The sequence below is a fragment of the Talpa europaea genome, assembly GCF_964194135.1.
Source record: "Talpa europaea genome assembly, chromosome: 8".
Taxonomy (NCBI): domain Eukaryota; kingdom Metazoa; phylum Chordata; class Mammalia; order Eulipotyphla; family Talpidae; genus Talpa; species Talpa europaea.
In genome coordinates this window covers 114717300-114739138 of record NC_140075.1, presented here as the reverse complement: position 1 = coordinate 114739138, position 21839 = coordinate 114717300, and the positions used below count along the sequence as shown (strand labels likewise).

General features: G+C 64.4%; 1 protein-coding gene across 2 annotated transcripts in view; it reads left to right on the top strand.

Annotated features, from left to right (window-relative positions):
* The window catches only part of EVL (Enah/Vasp-like), a 32544-nt gene extending 11367 nt beyond the window's left edge, over window positions 1-21177 (top strand). The window contains exons 3-13 of one of the 2 annotated variants that reach the window (XM_084240589.1): window positions 4926-4989; window positions 7441-7496; window positions 8746-8975; window positions 9573-9694; window positions 11579-11639; window positions 14372-14435; window positions 15753-15819; window positions 15907-15969; window positions 18833-18899; window positions 19233-19290; window positions 20902-21177. In XM_084240589.1, the coding sequence (XP_084096715.1) occupies window positions 4926-4989; window positions 7441-7496; window positions 8746-8975; window positions 9573-9694; window positions 11579-11639; window positions 14372-14435; window positions 15753-15819; window positions 15907-15969; window positions 18833-18899; window positions 19233-19290; window positions 20902-20939 (890 nt within the window). In that variant the 3' untranslated portion in view covers window positions 20940-21177. The remainder of the gene's footprint in view (window positions 1-4925; window positions 4990-7440; window positions 7497-8745; window positions 8976-9572; window positions 9695-11578; window positions 11640-14371; window positions 14436-15752; window positions 15820-15906; window positions 15970-18832; window positions 18900-19232; window positions 19291-20901) is intronic. The other variant, XM_084240590.1, reaches the window with a different exon arrangement.
* The last annotated feature ends 662 nt before the right edge of the window (window positions 21178-21839 follow it).

Genomic DNA, 21839 nt, shown 5'->3' with positions numbered 1-21839 from the left:
GTCACCATGAGGCTGTGCCCTGGGGGCAGGGGAGTAAGACAAAAGACCCCTGAGGTCACTGCTGCCACTGAGCCTAAATCTGCATAGTGACTAGGCAAAAAACACTAGAAAATTCGCACAGGGGAACTTTAAGGAAATGAGTAAACTGTTAAGCAGGGCTTTGTCTTCATGGAGCAGAGAGTGGGGGGGTGGATGGCACTGCCTCAGCCTCCGCAGCCGGGTGGGGGTAGAGGCAGCTGCGTCTAACCAGAGCCTGCTGGGGCCAGAGCCCGGGGCGGGGGGAGCCCAGCGCTGGTCCCAGCTCAGCCACACATTCCTTTGTGGCCCTGGCAAAGGGACTCCGGAGGCCGTGGCCCGGCCGGGACGCAGCCCAGACTCAGAGCCCACATGGACACTGCCTGGCTTGGCAGTAAGAACCTTGAGCTGAGAGGGCGCTGATCTGGGAGGCTGCCCTTTCCTCAAGTGTTGCTCTGGGTCAATCCAAAATGAAAGGACCCGCTGGAGGAAGGAGACAGAGCTGGCCAGAGATAGCAGGGGCGGGGGCACAGGAGGACTTGGACCCTGCCCAGCCCGGGCCAGGTGGCTGTCGCTGGCTGGCCAGGAATTCCACACTCACTGCTGAGCAGGCACTGGCTCCTTTGTCTCGCTCTCGGGAGCTCAGGTTCCATCTTTTCGGGGGGCCCGGGGATGCCATTCCTGCAGAAGGGCTGGAAACCTGCCGTCCTCCAGTCCCTGAGGGCCAGGGCCGCGTCCCGGAGCCCCAGCTTGCTCACAGCAGTAGGGCACGGCTCTCCCAGGAGAGTCCCCCTGCGGCCTCGGGAGAGGACCACCCCGGTGCCTCCCGCACCAGCCAGTCCCCTCAGGGTGGCGCCACAGGGGGCCTCTCCCCTCCGCGGGGACTTGGGGCCACACACCCGACTTTTGTGTAGCTCGGAAGTTCAAGCAGGGAAATAATCCCACAGGGCAGAGACAGCCGCTGCTGACAGGCCTCCGGTTTGCACCCCACCCTTCCTTCCTCCGGAAGCGGGAAGGCCCTCGGCCGTGCTCACCTTGCCCTGCGGCCATGGCCAGCACCTCGCTGCTAGTGACCCGCTGATAGTGTGATGTGACCGCCGCGTCTCACACCCGGCCTTTCTTACAGATAAAACGGCCATCCCAAGGCCCCCTGGACCAGGGCGAAGGGTGAGCGAGGGGCATGGTGTCGTCAGGCTGGCCCTGGAGGTAGCAGGGCAGGCGCTCCAGACTGGCATCCTCTCTTCCCCGGCCCCCCTCCCTGGCGCACTCTCCAGGCGCCCCCACAGCTGAAGGCCGAGCTGTCGGCACCGGCACCTGCTCAGGCTCAACAGCGTGTGGGAGATCTTCACACAGTTGGCGGGGGGGGGGGGGGGGGGGGGGTGTCCCACTCCCTCACTGCAGCAACAAATACCTCTCCTTAGAGTGCTGAGTGTTTGCTAAGAGTGATGTTAAGTGCTGGGAGCAGGGAGGGAGCCACACGGGTCAGTCCCTGGAGACCAGTTCTGTTTGCCTGGCTCTGCTGGCACACCCAGCCCTCTGTGACGTGTCCCGGAGGACAGGGGCGCCCCACTGACAGAGGCCCCAGGGGTGCAAGGGCACCTGGACGCTGTGAGCCCCCACCACTCAGCTCCCACGGGGGGTAGGGGGCAGGCCTGTCCCCTCTGCTGCTCTCCCAGCCCCCACAAAACCCCAGGGCCTTCCCCTGTGGCCCTGCTCCTCCTGCAGAGAGGGCAGCCTTCCTGACGTGATGACCCCCTGCACTGGGATCCTGCGCCCTGTCCTGTGACGTCCCTGGACACTGCCGGAGCCTGTGCGCCCACCTCCCCGGGAACTGCCAGGCCGGCGCCATGACCCCCGAGCACCGATGGGAGCCGGGCGGGCTGTCCCCTCGGGGTACTTTCTCCCCCAGCCTGGCAGCGTCTTTGCCCTCCCCAAGGATAAAAGGCCCCTCTGCCATCTGGCTGGGTGTCTGATGGAGCTTGGCCTCAAGCTGGACCCAGGGAGAGAGTAAAGAGCCAGTGCCCCCAGGAAGTACCCGGTATGGTAGGCTCAGCGGGACCAGCCTGGACGGGTGTCAGTGCGTGCTGCTCTCTGCTCATCCCGGAGGTTGTGGGGCGCAGGCCCCGGCCCGCCCTCCCCAGCCAGCCTCAAGGACCTGCACTCGGGCCTGGGCACTGGCACTGCCGCACCGAAGGGCCATCTGACAAGCTTCCTCGTACGTCCCTTGCATCCTCATGGGCCCACGACCCCCTGGGTTCTGTGTGTTGACTTTGGCAAGACTTGCTGGGTGAGTCAGACTGGTGCGAGCTGTCTTAGCTGGGGTCCCAGGGCTCAGGCCAGATCCCCGCCCCTCGAAAAATCAGCTCCCAGACTCAGGGAGCTTTTGACAGTGCTGGGCAGGGCTGGCAGACGACTGGCGGAGAAGGAAGGCTCCGTGGCCGGGCAGGGACTTGGCCCCCGGGGCTGCGCGGCACCCTCCCTCCTCGCAGCAGCGCTGGGCCCTTGGGTGTCAGCATGAAGAGCCGGGCTCCTGTTTCACAGGCGGGAAGGGAGGAGGGACTCGGGCCAGGCCTTGTGCGCCTCGCGGGGCCAAGTTGCGTCTGAAGCAGAATGTCCTGTGATAAAGTGGGGGTCAGCGGCGCCCCCCCAGGCTGGGTCAGCCGTGACTTCCTGCCTGGAGCAGCTGCCGGGACGCTCCCACTCTGAGCAAGTGTGAAGGGGCAGCTCCGTGGCTCCTTCTGCTTTATTTTCACCTGAGCGTCATCCCCTCGGGCTGTGACCACAAGTTCCATCTGACCTCCCGGCCCAATTCAGCAAAGCGTGGCGTGAGCGGCGGGGGGCCTGCAGGAGGATGTCCTCGCCCGGGAAGCCCGGGTCTCCTGGGGAGGAAGACTCGAGTCCCTGTGGGGCCAGTGTCCCGGGAGGCACTGGGGACCAGGCCATGTGGGCGTGGCGTGGGGGCCGGGGGCCCTGCCTGGAAGCGGAGACTGGGAGCAAGCGTGAGGGACGCTGGGGTGGGAGTGGCCCAGGGCAGGGCAGTGGGGACGGGGCTGGCCTGCCCGTGACTGCTGCGGGAGGCCCAGACCCGGGAGGCCAGGCCAGCCGCAGGCAGCACATGCCGGAGCCCGAATGTGGGCTGGGACAGGAGGCACAGAGCCTTCCGGTCAGGGTCAGGCGTCAGGGATGCTAGGCTGCAGCCCCGGCGCCCCTGGTTCTGCTGACGCCTGCCAGTCTGCCTCCTTCATCCTTCCCTGTCTCAGCCCCACACCACGGGGTTGGCTCGAGTGGCTTTTGCTGGAAGCCTGGGTCTGCGGGCCACTCACCGAGACCCGGAGTTAGTTGCTCAGCCTCGCGCCCGCCCCTCACCGCTGCGAGGGAGTGCCCGAGGGGTGAGCACCCAGATCATCTCGGTTAAGTCACAAAGAGGCCGCACAGTGCGGCCGCCCCACACCCCTGCACGGGAGGGGAGGGCGCCCTAGGACGTGGGGCTCAGCGAGGTAGGGGAGCAGAGAGCCGCACGTCACGGATTTTTTTCTAATCGGGAATATCTGTTTTCTTTATTCAACTATTAAATGTTCTGGTATCCGTCCTGAACACACATGGTATTTGTCAGAAAACGATCAATATTTTAAAAAACAAAGATGTGTTTAGAATAGGGAAAGAGAACCAGCGCTTACTTCATGCCAGCCACATGCCAGGTACTCACGGTGGCCCCATCTGTGAAGGCACCAGCGTGTCAGTGCCGCCCGCAGAGCGGTGGGGGGTGGCCTGGGGGGGCAGGTCCGCAGGAGGCATTTTCCTTGAGGGCCAACAGGCCTCCCGCCATGCAGCTGGCCCCTGCCCTTGTCTGAATCCTCCTGTAGCCCCAACTAAAGCATCCCCACAGCAAAGAAGGGGGTGACACCAGGCTTCCCAGTCCCAGCTGAGCAGCCACAGGCCTGGGACGCAGGAGTTTGAGACCCTTAGCATGGCAGCTGCTTTGAGCAGGGAGAGCGCAGGCCACTATTATGCCCTGCTTGGAGGAGGGTAGCTGGGGACCTCCGTTCAGAAAAGACGCAGTCCCTTGGTAGGCGGTGACATCCACGCCACACCAGGACAGAAGGAGGGCCTGCCAGAGGCCACCAGAGGTCGCCCTAAAGTCCGGGTCATCTCTTTGGCCTTGAGCTTCTGTTACTGTCGCCTGTGCCCTGACCAAGCCTGCTAGTGTCTCAGCCGCCGGGAGCCCGTGGGAGGCGCGGGTGCCTATGGGTGCTGGGCAGTGCTGACACCTCCTCTCTGGAGGCTGCAAGGGGTGAGAGCAGCTGGTCTGGCTCACTGTGGCTCTGAGGTGCCCCAGTGACACCTGAGCTGCAAAGGGAAGGAACAATCAGCTCTTTCTTGGGTTGGAGCAAAGGCCTGAGTCTTCCTGTAAATGTGGCCCAGCCCGGCTGCACACGGTGGGCGCAGTGACAGCCACTGCCACTCACCTGCCCCTGGCTCCTCCCCCCACGACTGCAGGCCCCAGCTGCAGGCACGGACAGAGGGCAGGGGCCCTGGCGCTGATGGCAACCTCGCACGGGAGGCAGGGAAGGCAGCCTGCAGGGCCTGGCACACTGCGTCCACCCTGACTAGTTAGAACAAGATTGGGGGCAAGGGGAGGCCAGAGCCAGGAGATTGAGGGATGTCAGGCGGTTGAGGAGACCCTGGCCAGGAGGAAGTAGAAAGAGCAGGTCAGTGAGTGGGCGGGAGAGGGGTCAGTAGCTCAAAGGGGTGGTTTCAAACCACCTGGAAAATACGGTCCACATGTTGGCTTTGAGGGAAGAGTCCTAAGAGGGGATTCCAGGGAGGCAGTTTGGGTACGGCTGTCTCCAGCAGAGGCAGGGTCTGGGAGCCTCTCTACTGACCCCTGCGTCTGTGCTTCTCGCCCACAGGCCCCTCCACCCAGCGGCAGGTGCAGAATGGCCCCTCTCCCGACGAGATGGACATCCAGAGAAGGTAGGACACAGCCAGGCCTGGACTCCAGGGACACTCTGGGGCCTCAGGGGGACAGGCTTGCCCAGAAGAGACAAGCGAGTTCACTGGCACGGACCAGGGAGAGGGTGCAGGTCTGGGGTTTCCCGAAGAGCACACTGCCTGCCAGCTACCGCCAGAGAGCCGGGGTCCTGAGTGCTGCCCACTTGGCTCAGCTCCACCCCTCTGGGGCATCAGGACTTTCCAGGACTCAGTAAGGTGGCCATGTTCAGACCCACTGCTGGAGATGCCACGCCGCCACACACACTGCCCAGCCCTGGGGCCAGTAGCCTTGGCATCACCCCTGCTCGCCTCTTGTCCCCGCCAGTCTCCCGAGCCTCGGGAGGCTCTGGATGCCTGGGCAGATGCCACAGCCCCTGAGGACTCAACTCCTTGCTGAGGTTTGAGCAGCAAGGCCCTGTGTATCGAGGCGGCTCCGGGGTCTGGCAGGCAGCCACCCCTCCGAGGGGCTTCTGTGGGAGGGTTGGGGCTGGCGGAAGGGCCACCGCTGTGGTCCTGAGCGAGTGGCAGGGCCAGGGCTCTGCCGCAGAGTGTATGGGCCTGTTAGGGCCATCTGCATCAGCTTATCAGAAAAGGGGACCCTTCCAGGAGAACCCTGAGCTGGGGGCCAATGGATCCCCACCCTCACCTGGCAGGGAGACGCTCTTCTGCAGCCTCCCCTCACTGTGGGAGGGAGCCGAGGGCTGTACTCTGTGCGTTTGGGCAAGTGACGGCTCTCGGCCTCAGTGTCCCCCTAGAACATCACGGTAATCCTGGTGCTTCTTACCTCAAGCGAAGGTGGATGTGCCCATGTGGGAGTGCACCTGGTAGGAGAGGCTCCCTCTTCTTCATCCCTGGCTCTCGCTGGGCCTCGCCCCACTGTCTGGGAGTCTTACAGACTGTCTCCTTCAGGCCTCACACTCCCCTCCCTGTGGCTGCTTCTGTCTCTCAAGTGAGCCAGCTGAACCCCAGGGAGAGCTTGCCCAAAGGAGCCAGAAGTGGGCGGCGGAACCAGGGCTGGCAGCCAAGCCTGGCCCAGCTCAGCCCTCTGCCAGGTCACCTCCACCCTGGGGGGGCATCAGACTCCAAGAAGAAATGTACGGGGCCTGTGGGCACTAAACACACCCCTCAGCCGCTCTCTCAGAGCCGGTTAGCCCCCAGGCTGCATCCTCTGAACCCTTGGGAGTCCTGGTCCGTTTTGCCCACAGGCAAGTCGGAGGCCTGCAGCCAGAGCGGCCCCTGGTGGTCAGTGTGTGACCTGCAGGTGTCCCTGGGCCTCGCCGTCCACTGCACACCCTCGGGCTGGCAGTGGGCCCGCGGGGAGCTGGTGGGAGCTTCTCAAACACCTGCAGTGCCAAAGGGTCACTTGTACTATATTGGGGGCATCAGGCGTAATCCTTTCAGGAGCCCCAGGAAACAGGAGGTTGCACACTGTTTACAGAGACGCTGAGGCCCAGGAGAGGGAAGTGACATGCCGGCGATAATAAAGCAGGAACCCCAGGACAGGGGCCTAAGAGTTCTCTGCGTCTACACAGCTCTTTGGTGGGGGGGGGGGTCCCATCTGCCCCATAAAATGCATGGGGATGTGCCGTCTCCGCACCCGTGACTCCTGACACCCAGGTGACGGTCCATCCCCTCACAAAGCATGCACTAGCAACTAGTACTGGCCAGATGCTCTGGGCCCTGACCCGGAGCCACCCTACCCTGCCCTGCCCTGCCAGGGGCTAACGCTGCTCCCAGTCTCCCCCAAACCCCCAAGCCCAGAGTGGGGCTCAGCACTCGCTGTGACCCAGGCACCTTCAGGGGCACTGAGAGCCACTCCCCACCAGCTGAAACCTCAGCGTCCCTGGCCCTCATGGCCCCCCTTCTGGCTACAGCATATTAGTCCAGATATTGTAGGTGTGTTCCTGGGTCAGTGTCCTCACTCAACTGTCTGTGAGAGCACCCCAAGGCCACTCTGCCGCGGGAACTAGGCTGCCAGTTCCCACAAGGGACTGCAGTCTGCCCAGGGGCCCTCTGGGTGGTGGCCAGCAAGCGGCTGGATCTGCAGCCTCAGCGTCCATCTCTCCTGGTGACCAGCAGCGTCTGAGCGTTGTTCAGGGAACAAGCTAGGGGCAGAGTACAGGTGATCCTGGGGCCATAGGCCCTGAGCAGGTGAGCCCGTCCAGCCTCAGGAAGGCTCGGTCACCTGGCCATGGTCACTGAACCTTCCTGAGGGGCTCCCTGTGCAGGGCTACCCAGGCCCAGAGGGCTGCCAGTACTCCCCGTCTGGTGCCCCACCTCCGCTGAGTGGGGCAGCGCGCCCAGGGCAGGACGCAGGAGCTTGCAGCCCAGGGCACACCGTGTGCGCTCGGGGCGAGGGTGAAACCCAACTCCGAGCCAGGACACAGGTGCCCTTGTTCCATCAGACCAGCCCTGCTCTTGTTGCTTTTGCAGACAAGTGATGGAGCAGCAGCGCCAGGAGTCTCTCGAGAGAAGGACCTCAGCCACAGGTGAGTGCCCTCCGGGGCAGGGGCCCACAGCTGCACTCGGGGGGCATGGCAAGCCCCCTGACAACGCTGCTAGGTGACCGGCTCCTCTCAGCGGGACGGCCATGGCAGGTGAGAGTAGGGGAGAAGAGGACAGAGAAGAGTGGGAAGCTCGGCTGGGGCCAGCCCCTGCCCCCAGTCCCTCAGCATACGCAGAGGCAAGGCCCTGCCCTCGGGGCTGGGAGACAGCGGAACCTCCCCAGGGAGCTCAGTGTCCCGGTGGGGAGACCACGGAGGACGAAGCAGGTCATCCCAGAGCACACACTGTGTGGCCCATCAGAGCACCAGGTAGAAAGGCCCACGGGGTCTGGTCCCGTCAGAGAGGATCCCGGAGGAGGTGTGGCGGAGCTGGCCCTGAGCCCAGCCCACTGCAGGGGAGAGAAGCCGCCATGTGCATGAGTAAGAACAAGGCTTTACAGCCGAGGAAGAGCTTTGTCTTCCTCCCAAACGCCCTGCAAAGAAAGCAGGTGAGTAGTGTCCTGTTCTATAGGTGAGAGCATGGACCGCAGCTGGCTCTGGTCTGCTCTGCATTTCCAATGAGGCTCTGATGCAGGCGCCCTGCATTGCCCTCCTGGCCTCTCAGGCCCTCCCCGTCTCCACAAAGAGCCCCTGCCCTCCTGCCCTGCCCCCCGTCACTTCCCGGAGGAGTGGCCCTCATGCCAGGCTGGCTGCAGCCACAGCTGTGCGTCCCCTGGGTGTCTGGGGGCTGCTTCCCGCTCAGCCCTGAGCCCGTGAGCAGAGCATCTGTGCTCCGTTGCCCCACACTGGACTCAGCGCCAGGCATCATGGGGGCTCCATCGGTGCTGGAGGAAGGTGGTTGGAAGGGGCACCAGGGACGGCTCCTGACACACGTCCTGGTCAGCCCTGCCACCTGAGCTGCCCACCTCAGGCCCCAGAGGCCGGTCAGCCACATTTGCATCTCGGGGGGCCAGCATCTGTAGATGCCTGGGGGGTGCAGGGCGCTCAGAAGAGACAGGGCAGACAAAGCGTGCGATCTGTGCCAGCGAGAGCTTCCTCCTGCTGGAGGCCAGGATCGGAGCCAAGAAAGCGGGTTCAAGGACTATCCAGCAGGCCCAGAGTGCCAGGGGGCAGCAGAGGAGCGACCGAGCAGGGCCACGCACTTACCGTGGGGTCTTCCCAGAACCGCGACCTGAGCTGCCCTCGCCCTCTGCCCAGGGACTTATGGGACTGACAGTGGCCCTTGTCGTTACAGGACCCATCCTCCCGCCGGGCCACCCCTCATCTACAGCCAGCGCCCCCCTCTCCTGTAGCGGGCCTCCACCCCCGCCCCCACCCCCTGTCCCGCCTCCACCCACGGGGGCCACCCCTCCTCCCCCACCCCCACTGCCTGCCGGAGGGGCCCAGGGCAGCAGCCACGACGAGAGCTCCGTGTCGGGCCTGGCCGCCGCCCTGGCTGGGGCCAAGCTGAGACGCGTCCAACGGGTAAGAGTTTCGGGCTGGTGGCCTGGGCAGCGGCGGGCTCAGGCCACCCCTGACTGCAGGCGCCGAGGAAGGCCCTCGCCCACCTCTGCCATCGTCAGAAGGACATAGGCGGGCAGTGCTGGGTGGAGAGAGTCGGAGCCTCACACTGACCTCACTAGTGGGCAAGGCAGTAGCCCCGTCCCGAGAGCAGCCCAAGGCCTGTTGCTTGACCAGCTCAGTGAGCTCTCAGTGCAGACACCGGCCACCTGTGGCTCGCTCTTTGCCACCTCGTTCACGGGAGGAGCTGGGGGCTTGGCTGCGGACCAGCTGCATGAGGCTGTGGTTCTCAGCACCCCGGGGCAGAGCTGCCTCCTCCCCACCAAGTCCCACGGCCTTGGCGGCCAGTCCCACTCCCTGTAGGCCTCTGGCTTTGTCATTGGTGGGGTCGGGAGGTTGGACTAGACCCCCAGACCCCTCCAGCACTGCCATTATCGGGATCACGTGTGCACCCGCACACAACGCGCACACGCACACACACGTGCACGCACGGCCCCTTCAGCCTCTCGGGTGCCGCCGACCGCAGACCCCGAACTCTAAAACCCTGCCTCCTTCCCTCAGCCAGAAGATGCATCTGGAGGCTCCAGTCCCAGCGGGACCTCCAAGTCCGACGCCAACCGGGCCAGCAGTGGGGGCGGGGGAGGCGGCCTCATGGAAGAAATGAACAAACTGCTGGCCAAGAGGTGGGTGTTGAGGCCCCACCCCCTGCGACAGGTCCGGAAGCCACCAGGGGACAGCCCTGGCCTGGCCTCCAGGTCCCCAGCCCCTCAGGGCAAGTGTTGGTCAAGCCCCCCTTCACAGAGGGCCTAGCCCAGAGGGGCCCTCACGCGCCCCATCCTCTGCCTGTCGAGGCATCATGGGCCAGCCCCGTGCAGGGCAGAGAAGCCGGAGGTCATTTCAGCCCAGAGGGAAAGGGTGTTCCCACTCTGAAGTGCCAGCACAAATCCTGTGGTCCCCGAGCCCACCCCCTGACTGCGTGAGAAGGGGCTACCGCGGGGGGTGCAGGAAGGACTTACAGAGTGGCTGGTGCCCTGAGAGATGGAAGGACACTTCCATCCGGGTCAGGTCAGGGTCAAGACCTGAGCCTGGTCCCACTCCCCTTCCACGCCTGTTGCTGCGTCACTCCCACCTGAAACCTGAGGGGGTGGGAGACCGAGCAGTGCCACCCCCCACTGGGGAGACCAACCTTGACTTTAATTTGAACCCAACAGCTGGCCTTGTGTGAGGATAGAAGACATTTTTGGAAAAGAAAATGCAGTTTGCCCACGTCCAACCCATGTGTGGACAACAGCACTGGGCCTCAGTGTAGACCCAGTGGAGGGCAAGTTCCCAGAACAGGGAAAAGGCCAGGAGGCAGGGAGACACCCTCACACTGGCGGGGGTGTTGGGACCCCACAGGGAACAGGCAGAATCGGCACAGCTCCGTGGGGCTGAGCCCCAGGTGCGGGGCGGCAGGGTTGTCTGGAGAAGGCCCTTGGGACTCACAGGCTCCCGCCTCCTCCCTGCAGCCAGGCCTCTCCCAGGGGAATAGAAGGAGGATGCTACTGAGCTGTGAGGCGTAGAATTTGCACCAACATTTTGCTCGACTCTCCCCCACCCGAGCAGCCACTGGTCTGAAAAACCGAGCCCAGGCTCTGGGCAGAGCCAGAGTCCCCAGGCAGAGGGGCCGCAGGGCAGTGAGGAGCGGCCAGGGGCGGGAGGCATCCTCACTCTTGGCGTGAGGGTGCAGTGATGGCCGTGGAGCGAGTGCAGGGCAAATGGCCCTGTTGGAGGCTGAGCCCAGGCTCAGGACAGCTGCCTGTCGGAGGCGTGGACAATGCAGGAGCCCGGCCTGGAGGCGGTGGTGCCACCCGGTGTCCGCTGACCCAGTTCTGAGAGCCGGGTGCTCTGTGGCCCCTAAAGTGAAGCTCCTGAAGGCATGTTTTGGGGGATGTGAAGGGTTCCCATGTGCAGATTTGGGGGGCAGCCAGATAGAGGTGAGACCACTGACAAGACTGGTGAGTCCTGGGCCATGAGAAGGGAGCCGGTGCCAGCGGGGTGCAAGGAGCCAGGCATCGGGCCAGCCCTGAAAGTCTCTGTCGCTCACAGTTTGCCAGGCCCTGCAGGGTGTCCCAGGGCGGGCAGGGCGGGCAGGGCAGCTGGGGACTGAGTGCAAGGTGGGGAGGGCTTCAGGCCGTGGGGCCCCTTGGCTCCCGCCGCCTGTCTTGTGACACTGCCCAGGGGCACCTCCCCATGTCCCGCATGGCCAGGCCTTGAGTCTGGGAGAACACATGGCACCAGGCACCCGAAATGAGGGCAAACCCACTCACTCCTCAGTGCTGTGGACAGAGGAAGAATGTCCTCGGGGTACCCTTTCTATGCCAGCCAGTTTCATATCCAGGGTCATGAGGTGAGGGCAGGCCTGGGCACCCAGCCTGGCAGTGTCACGCCCAGTGGGCGCTTGGACAAGCTGCCTCCTGCACATAATATGGGTCAGGGCCCCGGGGACCAGGCTATGTCCATCCAGAGGCGCTGTCTGGGTCAGCATGGAAACCTCAGGAGCTGGGTCCTGTCCCCTTCCTCCTTAGGAGAAAAGCAGCCTCCCAAACAGACAAGCCGGCTGACAAAAAGGAAGACGAAAGCCAAACGGTGAGCACACCCACCCTCCCCTCCAGGGCACCCCCCCCACCCGCGCGTTCCCCGGCTCTTGGGCCCTGGCCAGACCTCGGGGTGCTAAGGCACACCTGGCACGGACTTGGAAGTGGTAGGGGCTTCACCAGGGACCTTACCAGAGGCCTAGCCAGGGCAGAAGGGCACAGGGTGGCTTCCCTCTGTCCCCATGCCCCGGCACCAGGCCCATGCCCCCCAGTGTCCAAAGGCCCCATGTGTTTGGAACTTACAGGTCCCGGGGGTCAGCTGAGAGGCAGAGGGGCCAGGTAGCCCAGGAGCACCCTGAGGGCAACCTAGAGTGAGGGGCGCAGAGGGGCTGCAGGGACAGGCCCCGGGAGGAGAGGTGCGAGCGGGCGCTGCGGCAGGAAAGGACTCCTGGACGGCAGCCGTCGTGCTTTCCCAGTGACTCCTGTTTTCAGAGGCTCCCTGGCCGCCCATCGGCAGGTGCCCAGGCGAGCTATGGCGGGGTGACCAGGACTCGGTCCCTGGCTGGACTCTGAGCTGCTGCCCCACTTAGGTGCCAGTTTCCTCGGCATCAGTTTTTCCCATAAGACGCTGTGACAGCTACGTTCAGACCTTCCCATGAAGCATACGGGTTGAGGCTCGGTAGACGCAGGTCCAGCCCCAGCGTGCTCAGCGCCCGTCGGCAGACCTGGTCTGGCCCGGCCAGCCGACCTTCCCTTCCTCTGGCCCCCCTGCACTCAGCCCCCTCAGCCTGCCAGCTCCCTCTCAGCCCGCAGCGCTGCACGCTGCTTCCTGCAAGAGAGGGTCCCCACCTCCAGGTTGGGCGGCCCCGCTTTCAGCCCTCAGTTCCTACTCTGCTTAGTCACATGTGCTGGCCGGTGCTCGGCAGCCCTCACAGGGTGTGGTCACCCAGGAACCCCTCCAGCCTCTGCACCGCAGAGAGCCCCGGGGGCAGCGCAGGTAACAGAGGCCTCACGCCCACCTGTACCCCCACCCCAGTCAGAGTGTCTCTGTCTCAGAACTTGCAGAAGAGACACATCCTTGACGCCTTCACTGCAAGATGGCCTCTCGCCCGCGACCCCCGCTTCTTCTGTCCTTTTGGACAGTCCACCTGTCACTGCTAGCTCTGGCTGTGGTCCCACCAGGTTGGGAGCCGGGAGGCTCTGCTCACCCGGGCAAGTGCCACGTGGGCACGGGACACACCAGGGCTTTTCCACTTTGTAGTTCTCAATGGCCTCTGGGTGCCCTGCGCACAGGCTGGGGGCCAAACAGGGCTCTTTAAAAGGAGGACAGAGCCCCAGTGCAGTCCGACAGCCAGGGCCAGGTTGGCCAAGTACATCACCCAAGGAAACCCCCGTCAAGGTGCGAGGTGCGGGCAGGGGTGCAGGCTTTCGTGCACCAGGGGAGCCTTTCTACTAATCGCTCCTGAGGTGCTCACAGAGCTGCCTTGAGGACATGGCCCAGCACAAGCTGAGAGCTGCTCCCCAATGCAGCAGCCCGAGGGGGCCATCCACACCCAGCACATTCTTGTGTTCTGGCCAGAGTCCCAGATTCATTCATGCATCCCACAGATATTGGGGGGGCCTGGTAGGTGCCATTTTGGCTCTTGGTGTGGGATCAAGTGGTCAGCAACCCTGACCCAGCTATGGCTCTCAGGCACCTCCTGCTGGGAGCGTGGAGCCCGGCCCTGGCAGTATTGCAGGGGTGCGAGAGCCCCGGCCCAAGTGGGCCAGGTGGGAGCAGAGAGCAGAAGATGTCAGCGCCATTGTGGCTGAGGCACTGGCCACCTCTCTGTGCTCTGTGGGCAGGGTTGAGGTGCATTTGCTGGCTCTGGGACCTCGCCCTGTGCCTGCAGAGGGGCAGAGATGGATGGGGTGTGTCCTTGAGAGGGCACAGCAGACAGAGTGAGGAAGGCGTAAGTAGGTGTGCCAGGGGCTCCGAGAGGCCACACCTGCCTAGTGCCCCCCAAGAGGTGGCGTCTGCCCTGAGCTGTAGAAGCTGCTGGATTGTGCAGGCAGGGACCTAGCAGAGCGCGGGGGGCTTAGAAGGTGGGCCAGCTGGAGAAGGGTGTATGCCCACAGGTGGGGTGAGAGGTGCTGGGGCGAGGGGGCTGGCAGGGTCGGACACTGCCTTGCACCTGCCTCCTGCAAGCTGCCAGGCAACTTCCCCACCAGGGGTGGTGAGGACTAAGCGAGGTCCTGGAGCTTATCCGCCGGCAGCATCAATGGACTTGTGGTGGCTGGAGAGAGAACCTTAAAGCAAATCCTCAGCCCTGCCTTCTCACCGTGGAAGGGGGACCCCATGGGGGTCCTCCACACCTAGTCATGTAGGCGGGCCGTGGCAGCTTTGGCCCCCTCAGGGCCCGGCCAAGCAGCCAGCCCACTCGTACAGCAAGGCCCGCTCCAGGCTTGGAGAGAGGGCTCCCTCAGGTGGGTCCTCTGGGCTGCAGAGGGGTCAGTGGACACCCCAGCGTCAGGCCCCTTGTGCCATGGTCAAGAGAAGTCATCCAGGAGGTAGGTGGGGCAGGGTGGGGCGTTGGGGCCTGAGGGCAGTGGTCCTGCTTGGCAGAGCCCCCGCCCCCCGAGGCCTCACCCCCCACTGTCCATGGCCCTGACTTGGGATCTGTTTATAACATTCACTATTTTACCGATCGGGAAAGCAAGGCGTGTCCGCCAGAAGAGCTCTTCTGGGTGGCCTGGTCCCAGGGCTACCCCTCCACCCACTCACGCCTCTCTTGTCCGTTTCAGGAAGAGCCGAGCACCTCTCCATGCCCAGGGAGCCGCGCAGCCAGCCAGCCTCCCAACCCCTCAGGTGAGCGCCCGGAGCAGGCCAGGCTCCAGCGAGGGCAGGGGCAGGGCGGTGGCGGCGAGGTGCCACCACTGCAGAAGCGGCTGCTCCCGAGCGTGTGCAGCCTCCTGAAGGCGCCTCCACCCCAAGCCCAGGGCCAGGCCCTGTGCTGCCCTACATGGCCCACTGACCCGGGAGCCAGACCACCCATGCGATCCTCTTCCCACACCAGCGCAGGAGCCCCCTACAGCCCCCAGGGCCAGAGCTCCAGAGTGTGACTTGAGCATGATGTGGCTTCAGCCTCCCTGGGAAATGCCCCCTGTGGTTAGTCACCCCGCCTTGCTCCAGAAGCCAGTCCTCCCTTCCCCCACCCTGGGGCTTGAGATGTGACTAGAAGAGCACCTGAGGCTGCCCAGTGGGAAGGAGACGCTGGGGTTGGTCACTCAGTCACTTAGCAAACACGTGTTTGCCTGTGCTCACGAGCAAGGCGAGGGGAGGCAGGGGAAATTAGGTCGCCCCATCCTCTGCCAGCTGCCAGGGCCTCCCAGGCGTGCCCCGCCCCCGCACCACCTGCGCCGTGCTCTCTGGCCTGTCTGCCTCACTGGGTGACTGTCCTCTCCTCCAGGGCCGCCGTGGGTTTGGGGAGAAAGGGTGACTGAAGTGTTTTCCCAGCTAAGGAAGTTGGAGCTCAGTGTGGTTCAGGGCCACGTGCCTGCTGCCTGGGCCCCTTGGACAGGGACGGGGGTGGGGGCGGGGACAGGGCCTGCCTTTAGGAGACCCGCTCAGAGCCTCTGGGTGACCCCGTATGGGCTCAGCTCCTGCCTCTCTGTTCACCCTGCAGAGTCAGCGGATGAGGTTCAGTCCAGCCACGCTCTGGATTTAAAGCCACTTAAGAAAGGAAAGCTGTACCAGCCCTTGAGGCCGGAATGGGAGCGGGCAGTGGAGGGTCAGGGGGAGATCAAGGGGCTAGTGGGCAGCGAGTGCCCTTGGGGCCACAGGGGCCCAGCCCCTGAAAACAAATGCAGACCCAAGAGGTTACCCAACATGGTGAGAGGACTCAAGCCACTGGTCCAGACCAACACGGTCGGTGGGGGGAGGGCCTGTGTCTGGAGCAGGGGCTGGGAGCTGGAGGGGCTGGTGACAGCAGTGCCACCTCCAAGCTGCAAGGGCTGCCTGGGCCACAGGACGGGCACAAGCCCCTGGGCTGCCCCTCTGCCCAGGCTGACCCTCCGACGGCCGGCCCAGCCACTGAGGGCTGCCCACCAGGGGTGTCTCGGGTCTGGGGTGGCACCGAGTCAGTCCTCTGGGCTCTGAGTCTGCATCCACGTGGTGACTTGACAGAGGCCGGCCGGAAGCCCTGGGAGCGGAGCAACTCGGTGGAGAAGCCCGTGTCCTCATTACTGTCCAGGTGAGCTGCCCGGGGAGCTGGTACCATCCTGCAGGCCAAGGCAGCACCCGCTCCGATTCACATGTCTGTTTCATTCCATTGCCCTAGAACCCCGTCTGTGGCCAAGAGCCCCGAAGCTAAGAGCCCCCTTCAGTCGCAGCCTCATTCTAGGTACCGAACAACCCTGGCCTGTGGGCCTCCTCTGTCCCCGCCGTGACTAACACCTGCCCCGTGTCGTGTCCTGTCATCTAACAGCTGGCTCTGGGGAAGGGTGATGTCTTCTCCTTCCGGACCTGGGAGGTGGGGCTGGGGGGTCGTGGGGGGTGTACAGAGGGAGGACTAAGGCTTGGAGGCCGGCAGGGGGTGCAGCTGAGACCCAGGCTCTGCGCTTGGCCCCAGGAACCCCAAGCAAGCAGGTGACCCCTCAGCCTTCACCCACTCTGCCTGTTCAAGAGGTTGGCTGACCCCTCCCTTGCGGGGCAGATGTGTGGACAGCTGTGGACACCATAAGTGCCTGTTGGCCATGCCACTTCCCTTGGCTGGCCTGGCACCTGCCCCCACTCCTCCCACAGACCGCACAGACACGCCGGGGTGTGACCGTGTTTCCCAACCCAAATCTGGAGCAGTCACAGGATAGAATATTTAAAGCAGGTTGCCCAGAAAGCAGAGGCCCAGAGCCCAGGTCTGCAGGACTTTAGAACTGGTGCCAAGGAATCGCCACTGCCCGCCTCACACTGAAGAGAAACAACCTTATCCCGAGCAGGTGGCGGGTGAGAGCAGAGGTGACAAGCTGGGAGCTCTGGCTGGCAGGGGCCAGGATGCCAGGACAGGTGTGGGTGAACGGGGACATGAGGCGTCTTGGGCCTGTGGTTAGCGGGTCCCTCCAGGCAGGGTCCTGTACATCCCCACCAGCTCAGTGTTGTTGCTCTGTGAGAAGAGCCATGCCTGAGGCGCACGGAGCAGGCCGGGGGCCACCTGCTGGACAGCCCGGAGCCGGCTGGCTTTCAAGTTGGCCTGGCTGAGCAGGAGCCTGCTGGTGGGGGTCGTGGGGCCAGCTCGTGGCTCTGCACCCACCACCCGCTGGCAAGCTGAAGGAACAGGACACGGGCCCCGTGCGGAAGGCGAGTTCAGCGGAGCTGGCATGGTCCGGCCTGGCTTTCTGCACGTGCAGGCCTAGTCAGGGCGCTGTGAGCACCAGGGGCCCCTCAGAGCAGCCCCACACTCGGGCTGGGTGCCATGGCCGGGCAGCTCCCACTGGAGCCTGGGCCTGGCTGCGTGGCAGGTGCCTCATGGGGCACTGCCCCGGGACTGATACCCCCAGGGCCGAGCGCGGCCCCTAGCCGCATGCCTTGCCCTCAGCCAGAACAGTGAACTGTGCAGACAGGAGACGGGGCCCAGACAGGAGGGCGGTCCGCCCAGGTGACCGGGACAGGTGCTGCCGGAACAGGGACCAGACCCTGCGGATGCTGGGGCTCAGGCTGAGCCTGCCACCCCGGGGCCCAAAACAATTTAACCGTTTCCGTTCCACGCTTGGCTCCGTTCTCAAGCTCTACTGGGAAGGGCGCGGGACGTTTCCTTTTTCTTTTCCTTAATCTGCATGTGTGCCCTGCGCGACCACAGCTTTATTTGTTCAGTGCCCGGGGGCTCCTTTCACTTTCGCTAAAACACTGAACCTACAACGGAGCTGCGGGCCTGAGGCGCACGGCGGCCACGCGCACGCGTGCATCTGTATGACAAACGGTGACCTCATTAGATTAGTTAGCACCTCCGCACCTCACCAGGCCCCCTTTTTTGGATGTGCGGTGGGGCCCCAAGATCTGCTCTCATAAAACTACTTTCAAGCATCCGAAGCGGTTTTGTCAGCTCCAGTCCGCAGCCGGGCAGCCAGTCCAGACCTTACCCTCCCGCTAACTGGAGGCCTGAGCCCTTTGACCTCCCCCACCCAACCCCCCTCCACTCTGTTTCTGTGACTGGGTTTTCCTTCGGTTCCACGAGTCTTGTCTCCCTCCACGCATGGACCTTGGGCTCATCCCAGCCCACAGCCGGCACGGCGGGCGGCATGTCCTCCGTGCCCACGGCCAAGTAGCTTGGCCAGGTGTGGACCCCCCAGCTTTACCCATCCCCTGTGGATGGTCCACTTCCTTCGAGTGGGAACCCCGGCGTGGGGCGTCCTGGGGAAGAGCTGCCCTGAGTTGTTGGGCCCATTGACCACCGCCCCCCACCCCCCACATCTGGCCCCAGACCTGTCCTCCACCCCGGAGCCCCGGCCCTCGGTGTCACAGACGTCGCGGCGCACTGACCCAGCGTCACTACCACCCCATGGGTGTCCAGCACCACACCCCACCCCTGCAGCCCTCCCTCCGCACAGGCCCAGAGGAACAGGCCCGGCGCCCTCCAGTGGGGATCCTGCCTTAAACGGGTAGATGGCCCTCGGGCAACATGTCCCGGAGGCTGATGTGCTGGAGATGGCACAGAGTAAGCCAGCTCACCCTAGTTCTCTAAAGTACAGCACACAAAACCAAAACCTTTGCCTCAAAAGAGCAGATCACATCCCAGGCTGTTTATTGAGAAGTCGCCACCAGCGCCGGCCAGCAGCCTGGCGACACGGTGTGTCGGGAGCTGGTGCCCTTAGGACAAGTGTTTGCCGTGCTACTCTGCCATCTTCGCCAGTCTCCCCACACTAGCCGGGCCCACGCACCCCCACGCCGTGGCCCCTACAGTTTTCTTAACAGGGGATATAGCATCTGGGTTCCTTGCAAACAAGAAAGCAAGGGGTTTTGGACCCCAAGTCCTGGCTCTTGGGCTGGGAATATGGTCAGTGTCCACCCACAAGGCCTTCCTGGGAGGGAGACTGGGCACTAGCTCCTTTCCGCGTGACTGAAGGGGGACCCGAGGTCAGAGCAGGAAGCATTAGCTCTCGACAGGAAAGGCAGTGTGGGTCCCGAGCCCCGGCTTCCCAGCTCGGCACCCCGGTGAGAGGACACCTGCCTGGCCCCACCCGCCTGACCACTCCCTGCCGCCCTCCTTTCCCCAGGATGAAGCCAGCAGGGAGTGTGAACGACGTGGCCCTGGACGCCTTCGATCTGGACAGGATGAAACAGGTGAGTGTGTCCTGAGCAGCGTGACAGATCCAGAGGCTGCGGCTGGGCTGGCAGGCGTGGCCCCGAGGCTGCGGGCTGGGGGAGCCTGCAGTGGAGGAAGGGGTGCCCACGTAACCTGGCCCGGGCCTTCCTAGCAGCACAGGGAGCGCACCAGCCCTCAGGACACCAGCCCCCAGCTTCCCCTTCGGTGGCTCCACCCACACACCCTCCCACCCCCAGCACTGGAAGGGCCAGGGCGGTGGCTCTGGTGGGAGGACTGGGTGCCCCTGGGGCCATGCCGCCCCCCCCCCCAAGGCCACACTCCTGTCCCTGCTGCCCCTCTGCTCCCAACAGGAGATCCTGGAGGAAGTGGTCCGGGAGCTCCACAAGGTGAAGGAGGAGATCATCGACGGTGAGTGCCAGGGGCTGCACCCCAACTCGGGGCTGCCCGTCATCCGGCTGTGCCCCTAGAGCAGGAGGTTGCCAGGAAGCCGAGCCCTGGGAGGCGCTGTGTGCTACCAGGAGATCTCCTCCTTCCTCTTGGCGCCCACGCGCCTCATCAGCCACCTCTCGTTGAATGAGGGGGAGGCTCCACCAGCACCTCTCTGAGGCTGGCACCTCACTGAGGCCCACCACAGTCCTTCCAGGACCTTCTCCCGGTTGGCCGCAGCTGCCATGGGGAGGGGATCGATGCTGGCTGCATCCCCAGCTCAGACCCACCCAAACAGCTGGAAAGATCTGGGCTCTGCTTAACCTGTTGGCTTTGGGGCATTTCACTGGTTCTGCCACCTCCAGTCACTGGGTTTGGGGTTATACAAACAACTGAGGACTTCCAGGGACTTAGGAGAACCTAAGCCTGCCTGACCCCGCGGCTCTGGCCCCGGAAGAGCCGCTGGGCCGTGGCCCGTGAATCACATCCTCTCCTGGTTCCCACGAACCTTTGATCTGGCAGGCTCAGATCTGGAGCCAGGCGAGAACAGTTGGGCCGGTGGGCGTGGCCGGGGGCGTGGCCGGGGCAGCCTGTGGCCCCGCCTCCTTCCCCTGACCACAGAGGTCCCACACCTGCTGGGGGCCTGGCCCCCAGGGCTTCAGATGACCTGGCAAGAGGGGATCCCCAGAACTAAATGGGGTGGTGCTAAAGGCAGAGGCTGCCTGGACTTGGAGCCAGAGGAGGGGACTGGGTGGGAGCCAGCCCGTGGCCCTGCAGACCCGGAGCCCTGCCCAGCTGGGTGATCGCCACACCCCGCCTTGTCCGGGCCAGGCGCTCAGTTCCTGTTTGTCGAGTCCCCCTGCAGGCCTGGCGGGGCAGATAAGGAGTTAATGAGTGGAGAACAGGGAGCCACGGGGAGACAGAGGCCAGCCAGAGGCCAGCCAGAGGCCAGCCGTTAATTCCCTTTATGGCTGGGTGCCCCAGGGGCTGCCCGGTGGCCCCAGGGCGAGAGCTGGTGGGGGGCCAGCCTGCCTGAAGGGGAGCAGGCTGGAGGGGGGGCAGAGGAGGCTCCATCTGCCTGGTGCCACCCCAGTGGACCTCCTGGCACCTGGCAGGGCACTGCAGCTGCGGGGACCATCCCTCTTGTAACCTGGCGTCGCGCAGCCCTTGGCTCTTGCTCGCGGCCTTGGACTCTGGGGAAAGGCCCAAACTTGGATGGGGACAGGCGGAAGCTGGAGCAAAGAGCCAGAGAGGCCTTCCCTGGAGGGGGAGAGACTCAGGTGGGAGGAACCCCCTCCTGGAAGCAGGGGCTTCCCACCCTGGTGGTGGTGGCCTCTGCCCTCTGTCAGAGAGGTCCCTCATCCTACGAGCCACCCAGGACGCCCACCTGTCCGGGGTGCCCGGTGCCCATGGGCCCCTCCCAGCTCTGAGGCCCGGCGCCCCCAACCTGTGCTTGGGAAACAGCGAGGGGGCCCCATGGGCTCTGTCATCACCCCAGCACGCGCAGGGCCGCGAAACCCCCAGGGGCTCTGGGGACGGGACGCGGGGGCGGGGGACGCCGGGGCGCGGCTGAGCCTCCTCATGTGTCCGCAGCCATCCGGCAGGAGCTGAGTGGGATCAGCACCTCCTAGAGCCCGCGGCCCCAGCAGCACGGCCAGGAGCCCCGCCGCCCGCGCAGGAGGCTGGGACGCGCTTCGCTTAAAGTCTTCACCTGTGAGAAAATGTTAACATGAGGAAAAAAGTTCAATTCCTGGATTTTTTTAGATTCTACCTGACACAAAACACCAGGTCTCCTCGCCTTTTTTTGAATTTTATATTTGCTTATTTAAGTGTACATTTCTTTCGGTTTCTAGAGAAGACACCCCAAGTCACGCTCCAGTAGATGGTGTCCAGGTTCTCTCCTAGGTGGCGCTGCCGGCGCCCGGCTGCCAGTGCCGGCGTCGGCGGGGACGGCCGTCCGCCCGGTGTCTGTGTCCACGTGGTAATAAACGGTCACTGTCCACGCCCGGCTCGCCTCTTGCTCGCGCGCGCACGTGCTGGGGAGGCCCCTTTTCGGGGAAGGGGCTGTGACAGGGTGACGGAGACATGGGAGCAAGACGGTTGGCGGCTGCGCTGGATTCAGACGCGGGAGGGTGGGAGGCACACCTGCCACTCAGCTTTCTGGGGTGCCGGGGGGCCTCCGGACCTGCGAGACAGCCCTCCCCAGGGAGATGGCCCCGCGGCAGCCCGACCCCGAACATCAGAGGGTCCGGGTGTGCTCTGACCGCAGGGCGGGAGGACGTGCCCGGTCAGCCGTGCACAGATCGGGGAACCCAGGGTGGCCCACAGTTGCCCCTGAAGCTCCGGGAGGAGCTCGGGGCCCACCCCCGCGGCAGCCGGGCCGCCGACTGTGTGTCCAGAGGCAGCCCCAGCACGTCTCAGGCCATGCACATGCACCCAGACGTGTCCGGCTCTCGCCGCAGCTCCTGCTGCCCCAGGATGCGACCCCAGCCGGGGAGGCCTGAAGCCTTGTCCCCCCATAGCCACCAGGC